Source organism: Hemicordylus capensis, chromosome 4 (genome assembly GCF_027244095.1).
Source record: "Hemicordylus capensis ecotype Gifberg chromosome 4, rHemCap1.1.pri, whole genome shotgun sequence".
NCBI classification, from domain to species: Eukaryota; Metazoa; Chordata; class Lepidosauria; order Squamata; family Cordylidae; genus Hemicordylus; species Hemicordylus capensis.
The window spans coordinates 127,449,179-127,475,147 of NC_069660.1; the positions used below are offsets into that span (position 1 = coordinate 127,449,179).

The following is a 25,969-nucleotide window of genomic DNA, read 5'->3' on the forward strand; positions in this document are numbered from 1 at the left end:
CGAAAGAGCCCCCAATGCCAGCCCTCCCTCCCTCCCAGCTAGCTGCCCGCCCGCCCACCCGCTCGCTCACCGCTCACCGGATAGGAAACGAGAGGAGCTCCCGCACAGAGCTCCTCTCGTTTGGAAGGCCTCCGGCAGAATGGTGTTTTGCACGCACGCGCATGCGTGCGCCGCAAAGCACGCCATTCGCCGGAGGCCCGGTCTACCCGCCGGGAAAGGGCTGGGTAGACCGGGCCTCCGATCGCTGGGTAGACCGGGCCTCCGGCGATCGGAGGCCCGGTCTACCCAGCGATCGGAGGCCCGGTCTACCCAGCGATCGGAGGCCCGGTCTACCCGGCCCTTTCCCGGCGGGTAGACCGGGCCTCCGGCGAACGGCGTGCTTTGCAGCGCGCGCACGCGCGCGCAAAACACCATTCTGCCGGAGGCCTTCCAAACGAGAGGAGCTCTGTGCCGGAGCTCCTCTCGTTTCCTATCCGGTGAGCGGTGAGCGGTGGGTGGGCGGGCAGCTAGCTGGGAGGGAGGGAGGGCTGGCATTGGGGGCTCTTTCACCGCCGCGGCGGCGGCGGGGGCGGCAGCTGGTTTCCAGCTCCCCTATACTAGAAAATACAGGCGCTGGCGGGGGCAAGGAGGCGGGAGGGCTAAGCAAGCCCTCCCCGCCCTAAAAACAAGGCCCCCCTTCGGTGCCGGTCCGGACTTCTCCGGACCGTGCACATCACTAAATGACATCTGTAAAGACCTTGAGGATGGAAATAGACATAATTTTATTATTATTATTATTTTTACATTTTATATCCCGCTCTTCCTCCAAGGAGCCCAGAGCGGTGTACTACATACTTAAGTTTCTCCTCACAACAACCCTGTGAAGTAGGTTAGGCTGAGAGAGAAGTGACTGTCCCAGAGTCACCCAGCAAGTATCATGGCTGAATGAGGATTTGAATGCGGGTCTCCCTGCTCCTAGTCCAGCACTCTAACCACTACCCTACGCTGGGTCTCTTTTCTCATGGAAAAACAAGGTCAGTTTTCCAAAAGATCTCTGAACTCAGGAGGAGGTTCCAATCTCGAATTGTTATGTTAAGAGATGCCAAATGACAGGTTGTAACTGATTCAGAGAAGATCAAACAGAGATGGAAGGAGTATACTGAAAATCTGTAAAGCAGGAACATCAACATCCAATATACTCTAGAAGATATTCCCTACTTGCAAGAATCTCTAGTGCAGGAAGATGAAGTTAGATCAGCACTCTGGTCATTACCAAGTCAGAAGGCTGCAGGAATTGATGGAATAGCTACAGAAATAGGGCAGACAACAGAAGAAGAATCAGTCAAGGCTCTAACCAAACTATGCCAGCAAATTTGGAGAACGACACAATGGCCAACAGATTGGAAGAGGTCAGTCTGCATACCCATACCAAAGAAAGGAGACTGAACAAATTGCGTAAACCATTGCACAATATCCTTAATTTCACATGATAGCAAAACAATGCTTGGGATCATCCAACACAGATTAGAGCCCTACGTAGAAATTGAAATGCCAGATGTTCAAGCTGGTTTCAGAAAAGGCTGAGGAACAAGAGACATCATTGCTGATGCAGATGGGATAATTGAGAAATCCAAAAAATACAAAAAAGAAGTCAATATATCCTTTATTGACTACAGAAAAGCCTTTGATTGCATCAACCATGTCAAGTTGTGGAATAACCTTAGGAAAATGGGAATCTCCATAACATCTCATTATTCTCATGAGAAACCTATACACAGGACAGGAAGCCACAGTCCAGACAGAACATGGTGAAACAGACTGGTTCCAGATCAGCAAAGGAGTAAGACAAGGCTGTATACTTTCTCCTTATTTATTCAATGTATATGCTGAACATATGCTGAGAGAAGCTGGATTGGAAGAAGATGAGCATGGTTTTAAAGCTGGAGGAAGAAACATCAATAACCTGCACTATGATGACACCACTTTGATAGCTGAGAATGTGGATGATCTTCAAGCTCTAGTAATGAACCTAAAAGAGCACAGTGAAAAAATGGGACTAAAATGTAAAGAAGACTAAACTAATGACAATGGGTACAGCAACCAGCCTCAGAATTGATAATGAAGACATTGAAGTGGTGGATAGCTTCTACCTTTTACAACCGACCAAAAACAGTAAATGATCCAGCGGTCAAGAAATATGCCGCAGACTAGCACTTTGCAGGGCTGCCAAGAGGGCCTTGGAAAGGATATTTAGATGCCGTGACGTGTCTATACTTACAAAGATTAGAATTGTTTGGACAATGGTTTTTCCCATGATACTCTATGAATGTGAGAGCTGGACTTTGAAGAAGCAAGATAGAAAAAGTATTGATGCTTTTGAACTTTGGTGCTGGAGAAGATTTTTGAGGACACCATGGACAGCCAGGAAAACCAACAAATGGATTATAGAACAAATCAATCCAGAATTTTCACTCGAGGCACAAATGACTAGGCTCATACTTTGAACACCTTATGCGAAGACCCAGCTCCCTTAAGAAGTCCATAATGCTGGGGAAAGTTGAAGGAAAGAAGAGGACAACCAGCAGCAAGGTGAATGGGCTTAATTACAACAGCAATGAATGCATCATTGATAGACCTTAAAGGCCAAGTTGAAGACAGATCATCCTGGAGAGAATCTATCTATGTGGTCGCTATGAGTTGACACCAACTTGATGGCACATAATTAATTTTTTTTTTTTTAAAAAAACCCACTTTGGGAAATTTTGTTGAAAAGTGGTATATAAGTATTTGTTGTATTCATTATATTGTATTGTACTCTGAGCAGTTTGGAGGAAGGGTGGGGAAAACACAATAAGATAGCAAGGCTGGATCACAGCTTTTAATTAAAAAGAAAATCTGGTGCTTGAATAAGTTGAGGGGTGAGTCAGGGTCCCTAGACTCCAGCAGGCAGAATTAAAGCAAACATTTTCTGTTTGATCTTATAGCTGGGGCTGCCAGGCAGTAGTGGCCTGTATGGGCAAGGAATGGGGTGGAAAATGAGCCACAGGGCTAATGACCAGCTCACACGCCTGTGGTGAATATGCTGGTGAGGCAGAGCCAGAGGTGTATCTAGGGAAAATAGCACCTAGGGCAAGCACTGAAATTGCACCCCCTGTGCAAACATCTGACACCCATCTTTCAGATAACTTTACCATAATATCAGCTCAAAAATACAAGTCAATCTCGTTAATCTTTTCATATTTCAAAAACTATTTAGTAATGGATGTAGCCAGACCAAAAAATGCTGGAAAACTACAAATTTCAGTATGCTGGGGCTCATGAATTACCCAAATACTATGTGGAGGCGTACTTGGAAAACTAAAGAGAAGTACCTGTCTAATTCTCTACTATGCATTGTAGCATCACTATTACGTAGGTTTTAAAAATAAATGGAAAATTTGGCTTTTCCCAGCTACTCTGAAAATAATTAAAGGATATGCAGAGTAAACTGTGTCACTGCTTGGAATATATTCTAGTATTTCAGAAAGACAGTTAAAATGAGAGAAAGAGAGCAAGAAACTCCCAGTGGGCCTTAATACTAAGGATTTCACACTGGTTCAAAGACAAACTCACCATTAATAGCCATATTATTAAGACATCACATTTAACTCACTTATCACAAGAAGCAAACTAAGAGCAAATGAATACAATCCTAGCTCATAAGCTTCAGCTCAGTATTCACAAGCCCTGATACTCTGTACATAGTTCCAAACTAAATATGTGTACAGTGACTTATATTATATTATTTTTATTTTTACCTGTAGCCCCTTCGGGGTGCTTCCTAAAGGCTGGGGGGGGGGGTCTGCAAAGATTCCCCCTCCCCGCACTGGCCTCTAGGGCCTTGCAGGGACCATTTGAGCATGTGTCGTGGCCATTGTTTAAAATATATTTTTTAAATGGCTGCTAAAAACAGAGGCCATTTGAGCATGTGCAGTGGCCATTTTGTTTTCGGCGACCATTTTTAATTTTTTTTTAAATTTTAGAGAATGGCGCCCCCTTGAAGTGGCGCCCGGGGCACGTGCCCTGCCTGCCCTACCCTAGATACGCCCCTGGGCAGAGCAAGGCAGTCAGAGTGGAGAGAGGAGAGCAGGAATGACCCACACCTGTAGCTAATTTTCCACCCATATGGGCCACTACAGCTGCTAAATGTAGTGTTCTGAGCCAGTGCTTGGGAAATGCATGGAGAAGTAGAAGTGGGTGTGATAGCCCTGCAACTGCCACATCATTTGGTCACCCCCTTTTTATCCTGATCTTTGGCTACCTTGCCTTCTTCAGCATACCAAGATGATCAGGGGCCTAGAGCACCTTCCTTCTGAAGCAATATTACAACACCTGGGGCTTTTTAGTTTAGAAAAAAAGATGACTGCGGGGAGACATGATAGAGGTCTATAAAATCATGCATGGTGTGGAGAAAGAGGATAGAGAGAAATTTTTCTTCCTCTCACATAACACTAGAACCAGGGGTCATCCCATGAAATTGATTGCCACAAAATTTAGAACCAACCAGTGGAAATACTTTTTCACACAACACATAATCAACTTGTGGAATTCTCTGCCACAAGATGTGGTGACAGCCAACAATCTGGATGGCTTTAAGAGGGGTTTGGATAACTTCATGGAGGAGAGGTCTATCAACAGCCACTCGTCGGAGGGCTATAGGCCACCCCCAGCCTCAAAGGCAGGATGCCTCTGAGTACCAGTTGCAGGGGAGTAACAGCAGGAGAGAGGGCATGCCCTCAGCTCCTGCCTGTAGGTTTCCAGTGGCATCTGGTGGACCACTGTGTGAAACAGGATACTGGACTAGATGGGCCATGGGCCTGATCCAGCAGGGCTAAGAGGACAGCTATTAAGGAACCATATGCATGCACATTGCTAGCTTACATGCAAGAGCCTGTAAAATGGTGTGTTGGGTCCACCACACTATTTTAAAGCTCAGGGGCCCAGTACCATAGTGAGTGTTTGTGTGTGTAGTTGGCAGCTTAAGAGTGTGTACTCAACTGCTGAAGTCTTGATGTAGACATTTGCTAAAAATCTGATTTTACTCTAGCAACCAGTAATCCTTAAGAAGATCCTGTCAGCAGGTCAGTTTTTTCCCCAGTCAGTTGGCAACCCTGCATGAAAGACTATTCCAGGGAAGGAGTGCTTGAGGAGAGACTTGAAGGTAGAATGACTGGACTAAAAACCGAGGAAGAGGCTGTTGCCAGCATAAAAAAGAAGCATGGCATGGAGGATAGAGCCGAAGTGGGAGAAGGAGAGAGAGAGGAACTGAGCCTCCACACACACCAAAACTAACACAACACTCTTTCTTTACTTTGTGCAGGAAATGCCATACGGCCCATTGCCCTTCGAGCAGTTTCTGCTATTGCTGGTGCTCTTCCAGGATTTCCCATCCTAGCAACAGGAGGCATTGACTCAGCTGAGAGTGCCCTGCAGTTTCTTCACAGTGGTGCTTCTGTTTTACAGGTATTATTTTTGGCTTAAAAAAAAAAAAGCACTACTTGACAAAAAGTGTGTTTTTTGTGTGAAAATGGAAAATTTGGTTTATGGTAGGAAGAACCAAATGCCCAGTGGAGATCTCTCTCTCTCTCTCTCTCTCTCTCTCTCTCTCTCTCTCTCTCTCTCTCTCTCTCTATATATATATATATATATACGTTATTCCATTTCCATTTCTGGGACAGAATTGTTGTGAAAATGAATATGTGAGTTACAGAATATGATAGGCATATTGATTGATAAATATTGCATTTCAGCTTTTGGTGAGTGAATAATTGATCAGGGGTGACTTGGGGGCCTAGGTCCATGTGCCCACTCTCCTAGAGAGCCCCATGATTTTCCCCAAGGGAACATAAGAACAGCCCTGCTGGATCAGGCACAAGGCTTATCTAGTCCAACATCTTGTTTCACACAGTGGCCCACCAGATGCCTATGGGGAGCCCACTCAGGCAAGAGGTATGTGTATGCCCTCTCTTCTGCTTTTGCTCCCCTGCAACTGGTATTCAAAGGCATCGTGCCTCGGAGGCTGGAGGTGGACCACAGCCACCAGACTATTTAATACACCTGTCCTCCATGAATTTGTCTAAGCCCCTTTTAAAGCCATCCAAGATGGTGACCATCACCATGTCCCATGGCAAAGAATTCCATAGATTAATTATGTGCTCTGTGACAAAGTACTTCCTCTTATCGGTCCTAAATTTCCTGACCTCCAGCTTCATGGGGTGACCCCTGGTTCTAGTGTTGTGAGAAGGGAAGAAAAAATTCTCTCTGTCCACTCTCTCTATTCCATGCATAATTTTATACACCTCAATCATGACCCTTAGTTGCCTCTTTTCCAAGGTAAAGAGCCCCAGATGCTGTACCCTAGCCTCATAAGGAAGGTGCTCCAGGCCCCTGATCATCTTGGTTGCTCTCTTTTGCACCTTTTCCAGTTCCACAATATCCTTCTTAAGATACAGTGATCAAAGCTGTACACAGTACTCCAGATGTGGCCTCATCATAGATTTAATTTAAGGTGCATACATATTGATTGATCAATAGGTAAATTGATTGATCAATAAATTGCTTATTACATACTTATCACATCTCTCCTCCAAAAAACTCAGCAATAGTGTAGATCATATTATAGGCTGAGAGATAGTGGGCCCGCTCTCCCCGCACACAAGTGCAGAGGGAGCCCTGGGCGGCCGGATCGGCCGCCCACACAATTGCCGGCTTCGAGATGGAGCCAGCGGGGGCTGTGGAGCTCGGGGGCCGTGCGGCCCCCAGAAGCCCCAATATGCCCTGCACAAGTGCGCAGGGCATACTGGGGAGGCCCCTGGAGCTGGGAGGTGGCTTTTCACCTCCCCTCCAGGGGTCTACTCATGAGTAGGTGCAGTGCGAAGGCGCGGCTACTCAAGATCTAGAAAATCAGATTTGCGGAGCACTCGCTCCGCAAACCTGGTTTGGGGGCAGGAGTTCTTGAGCGGGTTTCTTGCTCTAGAACCACCGGGCTCGCAGCCGAGCCCAATGGTTTTGACAATCTGCAAAAATTGGGCTAGGCTCTCCTAGCCCGATTTTTTGCAGATCGTGGGAATAGCCCCAGTGACTGGTAGTATGTCCACCGATAAACCTCAAGGCTGAGAGAAGATGTAAACACAGGCCTCTCTGCTGTGACTCTGACTCCCAAACACTTGGATTTGGCAGGCATTCATATAATTGTATAATCACAACCAGTGTTCTCTCTAATGGATTCCCAGATTTTGTTGATTATAACTCCTAGCATCCCCAGCTGCAATAGCCTTTGCTTACAGATTATGGGAGTTGTAGTCAACATCTGGGAATCTGTTAGAGGGAACACTGATCACAACATAGATTGTCTTCAGCCTGATTCAGGTGATACTTTGTTGGCTCTAGAATGCACAATAAGGATGTGTGCATGGACATTCTTCATGCCTGCCTTCTGGCATGCTGGGCCCCTTTTCCCTAACAGTGGGGTGTGGGGGTTGTTTGAACCCTCTACGCACACTAGTAACACTAGTTTAAACTAGCGTTTCTAGTGTATGTAGTCCAAACTGACCCCACCCACCCACACATACAATTATGAACATGTGCCTTGGCATGTCAGGAAGGTGGAAGGATCTGCATTCTCACAGGAAATACAAATCCTTTTCTCTTGTGGTGGTCCATTTGTACAAAGTATTGTTCAAACCAGCCGTTCATGTAGTAATGGGTAGGTTTCTAGTAAAACTAGACCTTCCCTATCTAAATAAAAGAGTTGTTATCGCTCAAGACTTCAGCTTTGAGCCTATTGTAAGCAAAGCTTTTCTTTTCTTATCTTGTCATGCTGGATTCTAGAGCAGTATTTCTATCTACAGAGAAGTATGATCAACAAGGGAATATTCCACTGATTTCATTTATGACTGCTAATTAGAACTGAACCTAGACCAAAGGAGTATATAACTTCCTACAATTTGTCATAGAGCCTCTGAAGATTTCCATTAAAATGTTATATTAGCTGAAATATATTGCAGTGCTGCTTCCATTTGTACTCAACTTGCTTAAGGACTTTGATTTGACTTCGAAAATTGATGTCTTGATTAGTTTATTAATGTATAGTTAGGTAGAATGATTTGATAGGTTAATAGATTAGCTGTTACTCCCTTTTTTAATAAGCTTGTCCCTGATTGTAATGATAAATTTTCAATTGTGACAGAACAGAGAATGAGAGAAGCCTATACAAAGTGCAGACATTTATTCCACCACTAGATAACCACAATCAACTTCCATACATCTGGGAATCAGAGGAGTGGGCCAAATTTCTTTATCAGGTGGTTGCCTCCAAACAGACTTTAGCCCCTGCACCTCTCTTTTAAGAAGATTAATACAAAAAACAGGATGATAAAGCCAGCATGCCCAGAACTCAGGGTGTTTCTTAATTCAAGTGCCATTGAAGGGAGGTTCTTTTCTTCAGCTTATGTTTGTTTCAATGATATTTGCATGGGATAATTGACTGATTGTGTGGCCCAAATGTGGGGCTCAGTCCAGCTAAAATTAAGCATTTCTGTGCCATATTGTTTTCAAGGACAACATTGACAGATACTTAATTCTCCCATTGATATTATTCCAAATTACCCAGTTGAGCCAAATTCATACCCTTCAACATTTGAATAACATGCTCTGCAATTTGTTACCCCCTTCCTATTTGTGACATGCTTGTAGTCAAAATGTATGCCACATCTGCAGGTTGCTTGGCCACACCCTATACAAATTGTGACCACAACTCCCAGGTTGTTTGGCCACACACAACCCTCCCCAGTTACAGGCATGTCATCGTCTGCAAAATGTTGGAGGACATGCTTATAGATTGCCTAGGAAGAAGAGGCAGTTTTTCTCTGCACTGAGAAAGAGATACTGAAAGGACCCATGTTCTTTGTTTTGATCTTGTGATATCAGCCTTGCTTGATAAACACTGCTTCAGTCAAAGCTGTGTTTATAACTCATTGCAGTCAGTGGGAAAATTAAGTATCTATCAATGATGCCCTTGAAAACAATATGGCATAGAAATGCTTGATTTTAGCAGGACTGAGCCCCTCATTTGGGCCTCCAGTCAGTAAATTCTCCCATGCAAATATCATTGTTATGCCCTAACAATCAATTATCATACCAAGGATTATTGCCCAAGCCTTTGTGTTGTGTACCCATTTACATGAAGGTGCACCATAGACCCGATGCATCCACCCACCAACTTGGAGATTTAAATTCTAGAGACTCCAGGGAGGGAAATTAAGCCTGAAAAATGACAATTCGTGTAAACAAAACCGAAGAAAGCATCCCCCAGGATCAGTCGGGACACAACAAGATGGCAAATTGAAGTGTGGTTAAAACTAACAAGCCAACTATAAACTTTGGTTACAAAGGTCTGTATATTGCGCCAAACTGAACTTCAGTTGAATTTCAAAGGCACATGCAAATTAAAAAATAGACCAGGGATCCTGAAATTCAACCAAACTTCCGTGTTGTTTCTCAATGTGCCCTATGTATGGTAGTTTTGCATACAAGGTTTCCAAACATGATATTATTTTACCCCTCAGTGGGAATTTTCTTTTAAACCAACCTGTTGGTCCCACTTGTTGACCCAGAAAGCAATCTTCTTGTATCTTCAATTTGGTTTGTTGCATTATAAAGGAGAAACAGTTTTGCACTTGTTCCTAAATAAGAAATAACTGAGTAAAAACTGGAACTTCGCAGTGAATTAAAAAAACAACACCCCCCAAATAGAGCAGCATTATAAATTAAAGGTTTGTCTTGTGGAAAACATTCACCATTATTCACTTGGAGTTCTACAGGCCCTGTTTCATCTTCAGTAGTTATCAAGGCTTTCTTTGTGGGGATTTCTTCTTTAAAATAACTTAGTATTTTTCTAGCTTACATTACCAGGAAATCAGCATCTGCATAAATATGAGTAAAGTTAATTTAAATGTATTTGACAGCCAATTTGAACATTTTAATTAAACAAGAACATGCTGTGGTGATTTAGGGGAAAGTGAAACAAAACCTAGCTCTAAAACCTAGCTCTAACCCTCTGACTCTTTCCAAATATTTTTAATCCCCCTCCGCCCCCCCCGCCCCCGCAATTAGTGCGATGTGATGCCATTTTTGTAGGGATAGTTATTTCTTGAAAAGCTTTGATACATGTTGAAATCATCATTTTCTTTGCTGCTGAAAAATGAAAGAAGCCAAAGGTACCAGTGTTACACACTTACAATTTCCTTGTATATACATAACTCCAAATGCATGATACTACTTTGAAGCAAAGCAAATTAATCCTTAGATTTCTTTTTTTTTAACAAGTAGTAGCATTCTTTTGCAGAATATTTTTTTTTCTTTTTAGGTGAGCTCTTTTCTCCTAAATCTTTGATTTGCACAAATGACTTTCATCTCTTTTCACATATCGCTTTTCTCTCACATATGTGCTCTGCCAAGTCACATCTTTCCTTTGGTAGATTTTTTTTTCCTTTAAAAAAGGCTTTTGAGACAGATACATGCATTTTTAGAAGTCATCTCCCTGTAGGAAATTAAAAATGGAGACAATTATAGAAAACTCCAGTTGAAAGAGAAAATGCATTATGGCAAATGCCATAAAAGCACACAAAATATTAAAGTAAAAAATCACTTCACAGCAGCCCGTATGATTCAATTGTAGATCAATAGTGTGTAGTTAATGCATTAGCAGTAGAGCATTAATTTGCAATTACCGCAGGTGATCTGATCCTCTATGTGCTGTCCATTGACATAAATGACCTTTTGTTGAAAAGGATTCTGCAGCCATTATTTCTAGCTGCTGTAACCGGAAAGGGAATAGAATGAAGAGGTGCTTTTTACAGTGTGCACCTCTTTTTTTTTAAGATCACTGGCTCTTGAATATGGAACCTGGCCTGGATTAGCTATAGAATCCTTTGAACATTCAGTTGCTAAATTGGAAGAATGTATTTGCCTTTTTGATAGGTTATCACAAAATGTCCTGGTGATGTGCTTTCTTATCTCTTCCATGGTGGATTTCTGATTTTCACTGTATGAGAAGATGTTTCAAAACTATACCATGAATGCTGCTTCTTTTGAGCCATCTAAACTTGGTAGTAGTAGCAGCAGCAGCAGCAGCAGTAGGAGTAGTAGTAATAATAAATAAATAAACACATAAATAAATAAATAAAATGCTGAAAGAATACACGGAGAATGTCCCAAGTTCATTCCTTTACATCTCCAATCTAAAGAGGATCAGGTACAGTAGCAGGTAAAGAGAAAATAAATTTACCTGAGACCCTGAAGAGCTGCTGCCAGTCAGAGTAGACAATACTGGACTAAATGGACCCAGGGAGGGACTCAGTACATACTAACATTGGAAGCTGCCTTATACTGCATTAGACCCTTGGTCCTTCTAGCTCAGTATTGTTTATACAGACTGGCAGCAGCTTTTCCAAGGTTTCAGGCAGGAGTCTTTCAGCCCTATCTTGGAGATGCCAGACAAGGAACTTGGAACCTTCTGCAGGCAAGTATGCAGATGCTCTTCCCATAGAGGCCCCATCCCCTAAAGAGAATATCTTCCATTGAAATACAAACCAGAGCAGACCCTGCTTAGCAATGGGGACGTCATGTTTGCTACCACAAGACCAGCTCCCCTCCAGTATAAGGCAGCTTCATATGTTCACAGTGTTGGACTTGTGTGACATAACTTTTATAGTTGCTTTGCAAAAGCACTGTCAAAGAGTACTTGAAAGTGGCAACACATATTGGGCAAAGTACTTTTGGTCAGAATGCAGCACTTCACAATCTACTAGATTGGTTTGACTGTCCCACCAATGCTTGACTCTACAGATTTTTCAATTATATTTAAGGTGTCTTCTCTCAATAATCTAACAAACCATCTAGTAGAACGCCCAATAAACGTGCTCTCCAAAATTGACCTTCCCTAAAACAGCATATATGAACTATTGTTCCAAGAAGTCATTTCCCAGAAGCAAATAAATACATGATTTAAGAAACTGAGATTTTTGTAAAGGTCTCACTTTTGCTCTTCTTGGTTGAAAGTTATTATCTGGGCAGAAAGAAAGGCGAAGCAGTCTCTTGGGTAGTGTGAAAGTAGGTTTTCTGTTTTATTCCTGTAGGACTCTAGGGGTCAGAGAACTTTTCTCCTTTCATAGATCACAAATAAGTTTCTTTCGTGGACACAAAATTGAGTTCACAAATTCTTATAGCCAAGCTGATGGAGCCCAAAAGCAATTTTAACGGAAAGAAAATATAGCAGCATTGAAGGAAGAAGCTCAAAAGGATGAGAGGTTAATCACTCCAGGACTAAATTGAGGTCCCAAGACAGAAAAAGTGTTTTGCTGGCTGGTTTTGATAGACTTGCAGCTTACAAAAATATGGTCCCTTGGGAATGTGCCTCAAGAGAACAACAGACTTCTGTTTTTAATGATATTGTTCATTATAGATCTCTGTCTGCCCATAGTGCTCTCTCTGTAGTCCAAGGGAAGTCTGTCCTGAATAAAGCCCAAAAAAGAGAAATTCCTGTTATCCTAGCTTTCCCCCCTTAGTATTTTTAGTCTACGTGTTCTAAGACAATTTTCAGATAGACGGGTCTGTTGGTGTTCATCCCTTCCATCATGTGCGAGCAGAACTTCTTCCATCCACAGAAGTACTAGTCTGGATGCTCTCCATTGTGTCTGAAAGAGTGGCTCACATGTTGATCAGCATAACATGGGCAGTTCTGAGCGTGAACGCATGCAGACCCACACACACACCCTAACTCCTCAGGGTCCCCCCTCTACAGGGGGTAGCAGAGGGAAGAGTGTGGGGTAAGCAAAAACTCCCCCCTTGCACAAATATAACTTTCTGTTCACATAAGTACTTGTCCAGATGCTATTCAATGTGCTTAATGGACGTGAATTGGTTCTATAGGGAGAGGATTCAGAAATGTCAAATTTATTGTCCCACAAATGAACATTCCTGTCTCAGAGCCAATTTAAGCACACATGGTCATCACCCATGGACTGTATCCAAAGTGAAGATTTGTATTTATGGAATGTGACAGATTAATCATTCATCTCTGATAGAATGTCCATATCATCTGGAGTCTGTTCACATACTTTTGTATGTAGAAAGGTTCACACGTTAAACTAAGAAATGTTGAGACATCAGGTGGTTAACACATCTATGCTACTCACAATTTGTACTCACAATCAATTAACATGTAAAGTGAATGGATCCCTGAATTTTCAGTATGAGCTTCATATACTGGTCTATAGACTTAAGGATTCAATGCTGAGTCATTAGAGTCAGTTGGAGCTTTGCCATTGATTTCAAAGGGATCTGGATTGCACTCCAGATCTGTGGGTTTAGAAGCATTTATTATATATTCCCTGGGTTGAAATAAGAATATAAATTATAGTAAAGTAGTTCTAAATTTATAGGCCTATTATTTGGATACTAACTGACCTGGCACAGAGCATCTGTGCCCCTAGTTCTCACTGGCTTCCCCCCACCTTCAGCCCCATTTTGTTTTTCCCCCACCCCAGTTCATTCCCACCCATTCCCAGTTTGTTCCCACCCCCACCATCCCAGTTTGTTTTCCCTCGGCAGCCAGGCTTCTCCTCCCCACCCACTGCCGCTTCTCCTCCCTGCCACTTCCAAAAATCCTCAGTTTCAACCACTAACTATTTGCCGCTGTCTTTCTTCCCCGCCCCCCTCCGCTGCTGTTTCCCCACCAGGCCAGCCTCCGCCGCCACTCCCCCCCCTGCTTTGCCTTCCTGCCTACCGCCATTGCCACCGTTTTCTTCCCAGCTGCTCACCCTCTTCTGCCCGCCCGCCCTCTTCTCCCCACCTGCTGGCTGCTCTGCCACTCGCTGCACCACAACCCTGATTTGGTGCAGTTGATACTGTTGGAGTTTCAATTGGTAGCCTGCAAACTTCTTAATGCATTGGAGTGATATGTTAGAAAGTATAATATGCAAAACTAGTTTTTCAGATTTTAACTGGGCTTTTTCTCCAGTAAACCTGTTCATCTTATTAGATACATCACTATCGTTATCTGGTATTGGTGCCTCAGTTTTCTATACTTTCAGAAATATTACCAAATCTCATAAGATTAGAAATGGTCTTGATAATGCTTTGGAAAAATTAATTGATAAGCTTCATTAATGCTTTTGCAGCACTAAATAAATAAGTTAATTTACTTCTTCTTTTTTACTGAGAGCTTAAAATAAAAAGGCATTTTTTAAAAACTACAAACGCAGTTAGCATACAATACCAAATCAAAGAAGGCACATAGCATTTACTTTCTTTCAGTGCATTACCACTGAAGAACATTTCAAAGAAAAGTCAGCCAAATTAAAAGTAAAAATGCAAAACAGCTTATCCATTGCAGGACCTTTCAAAGATATTTGAGTACAGAGTTTTTGTTGCTTATCCCATTAATATGATCAGAATATTAGACAGTGTGAGGTCAAAGGCTGACTTCCTAATAGGGTGGCATTTGGAAAGCTTACTTAGCAGTCTTCTGAAGTTCAGTAGTAAAACTGAACTACGTCTCCACCTTTTGGGGAAAGCAAGATGGCATTCTAGCAAATGCTAGAATTTTATCACTTCAGCGAGGAAAGTGGGGCGGGGGCGGGGGGGAATGATAGCAGAGTGAAACATTTGTGATCTCCAAAAATGTCCTTCCACTGTAACAGCACAGATGAAAGAGGTCACTGTCTCAATTGCCAGGCAGCAATTGCAACACACTTTGATCTCCTCTGATCATCTGTCACCTCTATGTAGTGCATTTAGCAGTAAGATTATCACTGTTTTGGTGTTCTGCAGATATAACAAACAGAAATTAACGCGGTAGAAGAGTCAGTCATTGCCATTTCCTTATTCAAAGGCTGTGTGCATAAAACTTCAGCCGTCATGCATGTTCACTTGCAGCCCTGGAAAGTGTGCCTCAATGGACACTTCAGCAAGAGGTTTTGCACATTGCCTTGCCTGAAGGGCCCAGTGGTTAGATGTAGCAACCTTAGTGTTAGGTTAATCTTTTGAGCAGCAACTGTGTGATGGTGTTGTAACCTGAGCTCCAGATTAATTTATTTCCTTTCATTTAACATATTTTTATACTGCCCCAAAAGCAGGTCTCTGGGTGGTTTACAATACAATAAAAACAACAAATAAAAAAGGTTACAACAATTTAAAATTTAAAACAATGTTAAAAACCATCAAACTATTTAAAAAATAGCTAATTAAAAGCCCGGGTGAACAAATGTGTCTTGACTACCTTTTTAAAAGTTGTAAGAGATGGGGAGGCTCTTATTTCAGCAGGGAGCGTGTTCCAAAGCATTGGGGCTGCAATGGAGAAGGCCTGCCCCTGAGTAGCCACCAGTTGAGCTGGTGGCAACTGCAGATGAACCTCTCCTGATGATCTCAATGGGTGGTGTGGTTCAAAATAAAGAAGACGTTCTCTTAAATACCCAGGGCCCAAGCTGTTTAGGGCTTTATAAGGTTACACCTAGACCTTGTATTTTGCCCTGAAACTTATCGACAGCCAGTGTAGATCTTTTAAGATAGGAGTGATATGGTTTCTCTGAGATGACCCAGAGACCAACCTGGCTTCCGCATTCTGGACCAACTGCAGTTTCCGGACTACGTACAAAGGCAGCCCCACATGGAGCACATTGAAGTAGTCAGGTCTGGAGGTGACCAGCAGATGTACTACTGTTCTGAGGTCTGTTCTGTTCTGAGGTCTGTTCGGATCCCTCTAATAAATGAAAATCAACACAACTTAGAATCCCCTGTTTGTAGGTCTCACTACTCTAGAATACTCCAGGCACAGCGTTTGAGGAAGAACTCCCCACAGTCCTTTTTGAAGAAGAGGTAGTGGCAAAGGCTGCATTGCAAGTAGTGGCAATGCATACTTTGGAGTGATGAGCTTGAATCAAACCAATAATCACCCAAGCTACCTCACTGGAAAAGGCAAGTTGATGCCATTCATTGGTGCCACAGCGCATGTTTTCAAGTCAGGGTGCAGCCCCCTTAAACCAGCTGAGTTGCACAACTCAAATGTTCTGGTGGGCCAGAACCAACCATGACTTGGTGGGTGGATGAGTGGGTGTGGGGGAGGGAAGTTCAATTTTCAGTATATTAAAACTAATTATTAAAAATATCAATGAAAGTGAGGGGGCAGAGGGTTGGAATTGGGGGCTAAGGTGAGGGGAAACAGAAAGGAGGGATGGTGTCAATGGGTGCTGGCCCAGGGGCGGGAGGCATCTGGTCTCAAGCGGCCAACTGCATTAAGCCACTGCTGCTTGTGAGTGGGGCAGGCTCCTGCTGTTGCAGGACATTCTTTTATGTGGGCCAGCCAAAAAAGTCCCCATGGGACAGATGCAAGCGCCAGGCCTTATGTTGCGCAAGCCTGCTTCAAACCTTTTTCATCTTCTCTAGAGAAGTGGTGTTCCAGCAGTAATCACACCCTGCTATGCCTGCTAATAAATTAGAGGGATCTGGGGGGGCAGATTACAACAAGCCTCAAGCAGGAAATCGCAATGGCTGACGGTTCTACCATATTCATTCCCATTTGTTCGATCTGTAAAACTTCGAAACAGTAATACCTCTATGTAGCGCATTTAGCAGTAGAGGAGATCATAGTATGTTTCGCTAAGGGCCAACACAGATGAATCATTAAACTCATCACTGAAACCCATGATTTGGATTCCTGTTGTATTGTATTGTTGCAGCAAATAGTAGCTGGTGGGGCCGGGGCGGGGGGATTTTCAGCAAAGAAATGGCAGGAGAGACTTCTCACCTCTCCAAACGATGATCCTGATCCTGCTTGGGGCTCCACAACTGCTTTTGTTGGAAAAAGTAGAATCCCAAGAATGGCAATCAACCATGTGTTTAATATCTTGTCTAGCATGACCCTGGCTTAGTTTTTGGGATTCATCAGATCAATACCCTCCATCCCTGGCAGGTATTCCAGGTCCTTCAGTAACCTACTGAATGGCTTATCTGTCAGCTATTGCCTGCTTCCTGTTACTGGCTGCTGCACCCTGCGGCTTGCTGCTACTTGCTCCCTGTTTCAGGTCTTTTTAAATCAGGCTTTGCCCTGCACAGTACAGGCTTTCAACCTGGCTGGGACAGGTGGGAATATGCTTTGATGCACAGCTGGAAACTAGACAGGATGGGCTTTGTGATTCTATGAGTATATTCAGCACATACCATATTATTTCTGTTCTTACCATCAAAAAAGGCATCAACATTAAAAGTCACATTATTTATAAGATTAGAACAGTAATGCTCCTGTCTATCTCAACTGCATAAAAACTGTCAAAATCGTGCAAGGTTTCAGAATTAGAATCTGGTGTATTTGGATTATATAAACCTGTGTATCTTTTACCGGAGTTTTCAGTTCTCCCCCCCCCCCCCACACCACATTTTTTCTAATAACTAGAAAAAATATTACTCATATGTTTAAAAATTAGAAACCCTTAGTGAACAAAGGAAATTTAAATAAAGCATTGGTTTAGTTGTACCGTTAAATAACCTGTGGAGGAAATTATAATGATGTTCTCTATAATTGTTCCGAGGGAGGGAGAGAGAGAGAGAGAGAGAGGGAGATTGAGCCTAAATCTATGGAAGGCATAACATTAATGCTCACACTGTTCCTCCAGAGAAACAGATTTTGTGTAATGTAAATGGGCTGCATAGAAAATGTTCTTGTGCATATTTTATATGTATTCCTTATTTCTTCCTGCACAGCTGTAGTGTGCAGTATTTCAAAGGGTAAAATGTACTTTCTTTTCCTGAAAACAACTTGTAATACAGTGAGGCTGTTCACATGAGCAGCCCGACCCTGGGTAGGGCTGCTCATGTGAAGCATTGGGATTGAGGCTGATCCCAGCACTGCCTCCCTGGGTATCCCAGGAATATTACTGAACCTTTTACCTGGGTGAAGGGGCGTGAGCCCTTTTACCCAGGTATAGGGTTGTGTGGATGCTCGGGCTGCACGTAGCCTGAGCAGACACAGAGCTGGGCCCCTAGAGCACCCAACCCATGGGGGAATCCCTCAATGCACCATGCTTGTTGTGAGCTGCATTGTGGGTATCTGGAGGCTGGGATGCATTTTTCTGGCCTCCAGAATGCAGTGCAGCTTGTGGGCTGCCGTGTGGGCGCATGAGCCATGCAGCAGGAAGCACTGCTGGATCGTCGGGGGGATCGTAGGTAGGTGCTCTTCTGCCTTTCCGCTGCTTGCCCTCCCCGGCCCAGCAAGATAGGTGCATCACATGCCCTCAGACAATGCCCTAGGCCCAAGATATTACACTACAGTATCCTAGCCTTTCATAGCAAGGGTTGTGTCTGATGGTTGTTTCCCCATTCAGATTCTGAATAACTATGGCAGATAAGCAGCTGGAAACGACAAAGCATATATATCTGTAATGTAAGGATGGTAACAACTGATGCCAGGGCTTCAAGATATTTTGTTCAGGAAAAGTAGTATTGGGTCACATCCTGAACATGTTTATAATAAGCCATTTATTTCATTGGAGTTTGTAAGTGAATGGATCCTAGTACATAATCTAACAGTAGTAGCAGGAACAATAACAATTCTGAATTTTCAGAGAGCGATCACTGAAATTATGGACTTTGGATCCCTGGACTGATTGCCGAATCCAGAATATGGAGAAAAAATGTGTAGAATGATTCATTTCACTGACTTGTTTCAAAGTACTTATGGGCACTGATTTACATGAAAAGCTACAACAATTCAAACCACCCATGATCAATGGATGCCTCAGAAAGCCACAGGTGCTGTCATCTTTGATCACCTGTTTTCTGAACCTTCTGTCTCTAACATCACTACATAGAAATTTCCATAGTAACTAAAAAATTTGTCATCTACTGTAGGTGTGCAGTGCTGTACAGAATCAAGACTTCACTGTTATTGAGGATTACTGCACTGGGCTGAGGGCTTTGCTTTATCTGCAGAGCATAGAGGAACTTCAAGACTGGGATGGACAGAGTCCATCAACTATCAGGCACCAGAAAGGAAAACCTGTGCCCAAAATGGTTGACTTGATGGGAAAGGTATGTTACACCGGAAACTTGTTGTTTTTTTACACATTGAGCTGTGCTTGATACTGGGATCCAAGGATGTTTTGTTTCATTATTTATGTATTTATTATTTATTAACAGTGTTTGTACACCCCCTTCCAATATAAATTTCCCCAGGATTATACACTTGAAAATTCCTTATTTAATTTTGACATTTTGATTTTACAATTCTAGCCATACCACCCAGTTATAATAGATCTTGTCCCATGACCAAATAAACATCAAGAAGTCAGTTGAAAGATTTTATCAAATGACTGTGATGCAGTCTAATGTTTTTCAAAACAGTATGACTATCAGATTACTAGATTGTGAGCCCTTTGGGGACAGGCATCCAACTTATTTAGTTATTATTTCTCTGTGTAAACCGCCCTGAGCCATTTTTGGAAGGGCGGTATAGAAATCAAATTATTATTATTATTATTATTATTATTATTATTATTATTATTATTATTATTATTATTATTGTCATGTTACAGCTGAAAAGATTGCTTCCTTGTTGTGGTAGGTATGAAACTTCTGTTAAAAATATAAAACAATTCTTAAGCAGTATTAACATTACAAGGTGAAATCAACAGTCAGCCCATTCACATGAATGTGTATCCACACACTCAGTCACCCTGTTCACACGATCAGGTATACCTGGGTGCAGGCTCTGACCTGGGTATGCATGGTTGTGTGAATGGGTATGTGAATAACACATGCCCATTCACGTGTCCATGCATACCCAGGTCAGAGGATGCACCCAGCTATACGTTGTCGTATGAATTGGATGAGTATCTATTAACACTGTAATATCAACTCACCTCCCTTTTTTCTGTAGTCAGTCTCTGAAAACAAGGAATAATTACAGATTCTTACAGTGTATGCATTTATTATTATTTTTAAATCATACATAGGGCAGGGCTGTGGTTTCGTGGTTGAGCACATGTCCTATATATGTAAGAATGCAGATTCAGTCTCCAACATCTTTAATTAAAGGTTCTCAGTTTAGCAGTGCTGGAAAATATCTCTGCCTGAAAATATGATGAGCAGTATAAAACAATTTTATTCTGTTTTCAGGGGGAAAAATCTAAGCCTGATCTAGAATGCAGCAGAATAAAATGGTAGAGTGGGCTTTATCTTTTCAGGCTGCAAGTGGGAGGAATGTCCTTATTGAATGACATGTAAAAAAAAAAAACCCTTCCCTGCAAGTAACAAAAAGCAAAAAAGATTCCACACTAGATCTGTGCTAGATTTCTGCTTTCAGGGTATTTGGTATTTTTACATGGAGGAGTATTCAAAAATGTGAACGCTCTGTCCGTGGTCAGAAATTATATATGTTCAGTCACCTCAGGAATCTGTCACCTCATTCTGCTGAAGGTGTAGACCAGTCTGTGGTCTTGTTTCAAGTTGGAGTACTGCCCAATGAAACTTCAAGCAAAGGCAATTCCAAAGCTGACCTCTCTGAGCATCATTGATCCCTGATTAGTCATATAGAAGAGAAGCTTAAGAGGCTATTGCTGGTCGATCTTAAAAACCATGATAGAGGTAGATACACTTCCTCATGTATGCTGGAACCACTCCATTTAAGGCTTTGTAGGTCATCACCAGCACTTTGATCTGAGCCTGGGAGGAAACAAAGTGTCAGTTCAGACATAGATTTGACTCTGTATAAGACAGGCTCTTATTTCTGTATAGCTGCGCTGTCACCAAGTGTAATAAAGCCTTTTAAAATGCCATGCCAATTGAACAGATTTAGCGTTTGGGTCGTATCCTCATGCTTTCAGTTCTGAGTCATATTCTCTAGAGGGCCTCCATCTCCCTTTCACTAATCTGGTAGTACTGAGAACCAGGAAAGCAAACCTCTGTAGCCATGTAGGAATTCTCGCCACGTAGCTGCCATGCTTAAACATTCCCAATTTGCAGTAGGATTCCTCGGGGACTATTGCCAGCTGGAATAAGTTACAGCAGGCTCAGGGTGACTTTTACTTTCAGCGAGGAGAGCCATGGTCAGAACTGGCTTTTAATTTGCTCCCTGGCGGCTTTTGCCTGCCCCCACCCCCTGCTCAGAGTAGATTTTCAGCAGAAAACCCGGGCTTTTGTTTCTGGCTTCTGGAAGAGATTCGCTTTGAAGAGTGCTTTCAGTTATACATCATGCCTATTGATTATCCTTCGAAAAATCTAATATAACATGGTTGAAAATGTTGTATAAAGCAAAGATTTACAAAAGAATAGGATTTGGAGTGTCAGATACCTCCAAATCTCTGCTTATCATTGCAGAAGACTGGAGTTCTTTGCAGTAAGAGGTTAGAGGGGGCTTCTTTGTTCTCTGTGAAGCTCTGAAAATTATAACATTACCTTTCTATTGTAAAGACAATCCTATCACTAAGCCCCAGAGAATACAGTATTTCTGAGGGGTTTTTTTTGTTTTGTTTAAATTTAAGCAGTTTCTGTTTCAACTGCTCACGCTATTTGGTTAAACTTGGGTTCAAGCGGCTATGTAAAAACTTTCTTCTCTCCCCTCTACCCCTGCCCCACACACTTATTTTCATAAGAACACACACCTCATTTACATTTGTCTAGTACAGTGCTCTAAAGAAACTTCAGGACTTTCATCTCTTGTAGTGCTTTTGTATTATGCTAAATAGCCATTGTCAGAAGATATTTTTCATGTCGTTCTGAATAAGAAGGGAGGGGAAATTGCAATTCATAGTTTTCTCAGCTTGTCACTATATCAATAATTAGCTCTTTATAGAGGTATTATATGAAAAGCTGCTTAAAAGAAACATTTAATAATCCAAGGAATGTTAATTTGAAACTGAAGTTGTTAAAAAAAATGAAGGGGGGGGGCGGTACCATCATTTCCAAGGTAGTTTAGCTGGCTGTATTAGAAATATAAGAGATCAAAAAATGTTGAACAATTGATCGATATTCTAATTTTGTTTTAAGGACAGTCAGATGCAAACACTCAAGCATCTGCCAGATTTATTTTTTAAAGTAAGGTTTTTTCCTGGATCATTAAAAAGATATTTTAATTCTGTACTGTCAGATCCTGCACAATTCTATGTTTATAATTTGTTTTTAGGTGACTTTTGTAATTATATTATTATATTTGTAAGCCATCTTGAAGACTCAGTATGAGGCAAAAGGCAGGTTGAGAATGATATGACAATAAAATATAAGGTTGGTCTTATAAGGTTGGTAGCACATAGTGCTTAAGAGCAGCACATACCCACAGACAGTGGGATAGAGGTCCATGCTTCTCGATTCCTTTTAGGAGGGTGCACAAAACTGGTTTGCCTGGTTCAGTTCATGTTCGAACCGGACTGGGCATGTTCGCTTTTGCTCCTCAAACAGATGACCCCACCCACCCCAGCTCGGCTTGAATTTGAGCAATTTTTCAATAATTCACCACCTCCAGGGACTGTTGTCACGGCTGCCAGGGGGGCGGTCTCTGACGCAGACCCCCGCCAGCTTCCCCCTGGTCTCCCCTAGGCCATTTGGAGGCCAATTTTAGATCATTCCAGTGCTTTCTTATGTGGTCATGGCCTGTCCATTGCATGGCCAGTTTTATTGTACTATAGAACCTCCGAACTGGGCCCGAGCCAGCCCGGAGGTTTGGCTTGACTTTGAACCGAACCAGGCCTGGTCTGGTGAGCCCTAGAGCTGGACCAGTTCAATGGTGAAATGCTTTGAGGTTGAGCTGGTTTGCAAATCCCTAGTTCCTTTATAATCTTTGGACCACTTCTGCTGTGGGATGTCCACCGTGCACTTGCAAATATGGAGAGGAATCAAAGGAATAAGCCAGAGTAATTCCTTAAGAAGTTAATTCCTAGGAAAGTCGAATGGGAGCTCAGTCACAAGAGTTTTTTCCATTGGTCTTTTCTATTTCCCTTTTCCTTTTTCCTTTTACAAAGTGCTTCACTGCACTGTGACTGTAATTGTGTGCACATTTACTTAGGACTAAACCCCATTGAACTCAGAAGGGTTTTCTTCTGCGTAATCATCTATTTCAGGGGGTTTCAGCTAGGGGTACTTGAACCCCTGTGGGTATTTTGAATCCTCATAGGTGGTACATGGGGTACATAGAACCCACCCAGCTGACATACTACACCATTGGCGCCTGCTCCAGGAAGGTAGTGCGAGGAGTGTCAGGCGGCATCCCTCCCTTGTCTCCATGGAACTCACTGACTGTGTGCTCAGTTACACAGCCCACCTGTCCCTCAGCCTGACTGACAGGCTTGGCAGCAAGGGAAATGCTGGCTGATGCTCAGTGTCGACATGGCTCTTGCTGCCGAGCCTATCAGTCAGGCTGAGGAGGGATGGGCCATGTCAGAGCACTTAGCCAGCCACGTGGAAAGGATGAGGGTCCACGTTGCTCTGTTTTTGAGCAGCTTACTCAGCGCTGGCTTCCCAGCCTAGCCGGGAACGTGTCTCCCTGCCTTTTTTTCATGAGCCGATCCATGCTGAGAATGCAGCACTGGCCGAGAATTTGCTCGGAAATGGGGTGTGTAGGCCCGTTTGCAAGCAAAACTTTGCCCCATGCGTCTGACATGTGATTCAGGGTGTGTGCCTGGGGTATGAGTCATGGCTCCTGAGGGGCGCGGCCTGGGTTCTTTGAACCCATTTGCGCAATGGTGGCTCTGCCCCTCACACACACACACACACACACACACACACACACACACGGAGTGGCCACTGTCCATTTCTCACCACAACACAAACAAAACAAACCACACCTTTGCCTTTGTCAATCTGAGATCCATCAAAACCAGATAGTTTTAGCAGCAATAGCACAGCATGTTATACTCAGTGCTGAGGAAAGAAAACCACAAAATCAAACCTACCTTTCTCCTCTCCTTACGTATCCTCTTCAAGAAACTATAAGGGCTCTCTCTCTCTCTCTCTCTCTCTCTCCCCCTCTCAATACATTTTGAAATCCCATTCTTTTGTGTTGCCCCTACCTCCCCCCCCCGTCTATGGGGGCACAGTTGCCCATGACAACACTTGATTTGTATGATAACAAGCCAACCAAGAAGCAAGGAGATTGCAAGAAAATAGTCTTCCAAAATGGCACTCATGTCAAAACATTTTGATCGAAATGGGGTTCTGCTCTGAGCTTGAATGAGGACCCCTTTTAAAAGAGTACATATTGGGGCAACAAAGCCCAACTTCATATATACACTGATGGGATCTGAGCTGTCAGTGTCTGACTAGGAGAGATATCTTGGGGTTGTGGTGGACAACTCATTGAAAGTGTAGACTCAATACACGGCAGCTGTGAAAAGGGCCAATTCTATGCCAGAGATCATTAAGAAGGGGATGGAAAATAAAAATGCTAATATTATAATGCCCATATACAAATCTATGGTGCGGTCACATCTGGAGTACCGCATACAGTTTTGTTCACCATATCTTAAGAAGGATATTGTAGAACTGGAAAAGGTGCAGAACAGGGCAATCAAGAGGGCAGCCTTCCTTATGAGAAAAGGCTAGAGCATCTGGGGCTCTTTACTTTGGAAAAGAGGCAACTAAGAGGAGATATGATCGAAATGTATAAAATTGTGCATGGATTGGAGAGAGTGGACAGAGAGAAATGTTTTCCCCTCTCTCACAACACTAGAACCAGGGGTCAGTCCATGAAACCAAAGGTCAGGAAATTTAGGACTGTCAAGAGGAAGTACTTTTTCCACACAGCATGTAATTAATCTATAGAATTCTTTGCCATGGGACGTGGTGATGGCCACCAGCCTGGATGGCTTTAAAAGAAGATTAGACAGATTCATGGTGGACAGGTCTATCAATGGCTACTAGTCTGGTGGCTGTGGGCCACTTCTAGTCTCAGAGACACGATGCCTTCGAATACAAGTTGCAGGGGAGCAACAGCAGGAGAGTGGGCATGCACATACCTCTTGCCTGTGGGCTCCCTAGAGGCATCTGGTGGCCCAGTGTGTGAAACAGGATGCTGGACTAGATAAGCCTTGTACCTGATCCAGCAGGGCTGTTCTTATGCTCTTATGTTCTTTGTTTCAAGTTCAAAACACTCGCAGTGGCCCATTTCGAGTCACAACCTTTCAACAGCAAAATGTTCTGCACATCCTAGTGTACAGCGTATACAGGTACAGATCTATACACAGATACAGTCAGTCACATATTATGCTGAATGCAGGTACAGAAGTACACCTATCTGTACCATGCATTTGAACGGTTTCATTCCAGGTTCACTTTTGAAATGAACCCAAATATTCACACAAACATGTGTACAAGCATACAGACATTTGTAAACCTTTGCAGCATAATGTCTGAATCGAGCTTTGGTCTGAACCCTTTCTGATGCCACTGATGTACTGCTATAGGCCAGTATTAACCACATCTTTTCAGAAGAATGTCCTGTTTATTTCAGTGGGAGTTAGCAATCTCTTGCTGATAAACCAGGAAGAGTGAAATAGTGGGTAGAGTGCAAAGAAACCTATTGTGCAGAGAAACCTAGATGCTCCCTGCATCTCTTAACTATTAAAGGAGCGAGTTAAATGCCAGTGGTTTGCCTAACTTTGCCTGGAGAGCACCCAGTGAATTTGGAATGCTTTGCCTGCTTCCACGACTGCAAACATTAAACAGATGTTCTCAAATTTGCCTTCCATGTTAATGTGACCCATGTAAGTCATTTCTTGGATTATTGACTAGGGCATTTGCTAAGAAAAGCTGGACAAAAATATTGACAGAATGTTCAGCCCTTCAACTGTGTAACCAGTGAATAAAAAATGTAACAGGTCAGTCATGCCCAACAGTTAAAAAAGAATGGGGATTATCCCATACCATATTTTTTCTTCACTAAAGTTAGTGTCTTCAGTCAGAGGAGGAC

General features: G+C 42.9%; 1 protein-coding gene across 11 annotated transcripts in view; it reads left to right on the forward strand.

Moving 5' to 3' along the window:
* DPYD (dihydropyrimidine dehydrogenase) overlaps nucleotides 1-25,969 on the forward strand; it is a 773,239-nt gene that overhangs the window by 659,431 nt on the left and 87,839 nt on the right. For all 11 annotated transcript variants that reach the window (XM_053242814.1, XM_053242808.1, XM_053242809.1 and 8 more), the window contains 2 exons: nucleotides 5,339-5,481; nucleotides 18,922-19,101. In XM_053242814.1, the coding sequence (XP_053098789.1) occupies nucleotides 5,339-5,481; nucleotides 18,922-19,101 (323 nt within the window). The remainder of the gene's footprint in view (nucleotides 1-5,338; nucleotides 5,482-18,921; nucleotides 19,102-25,969) is intronic.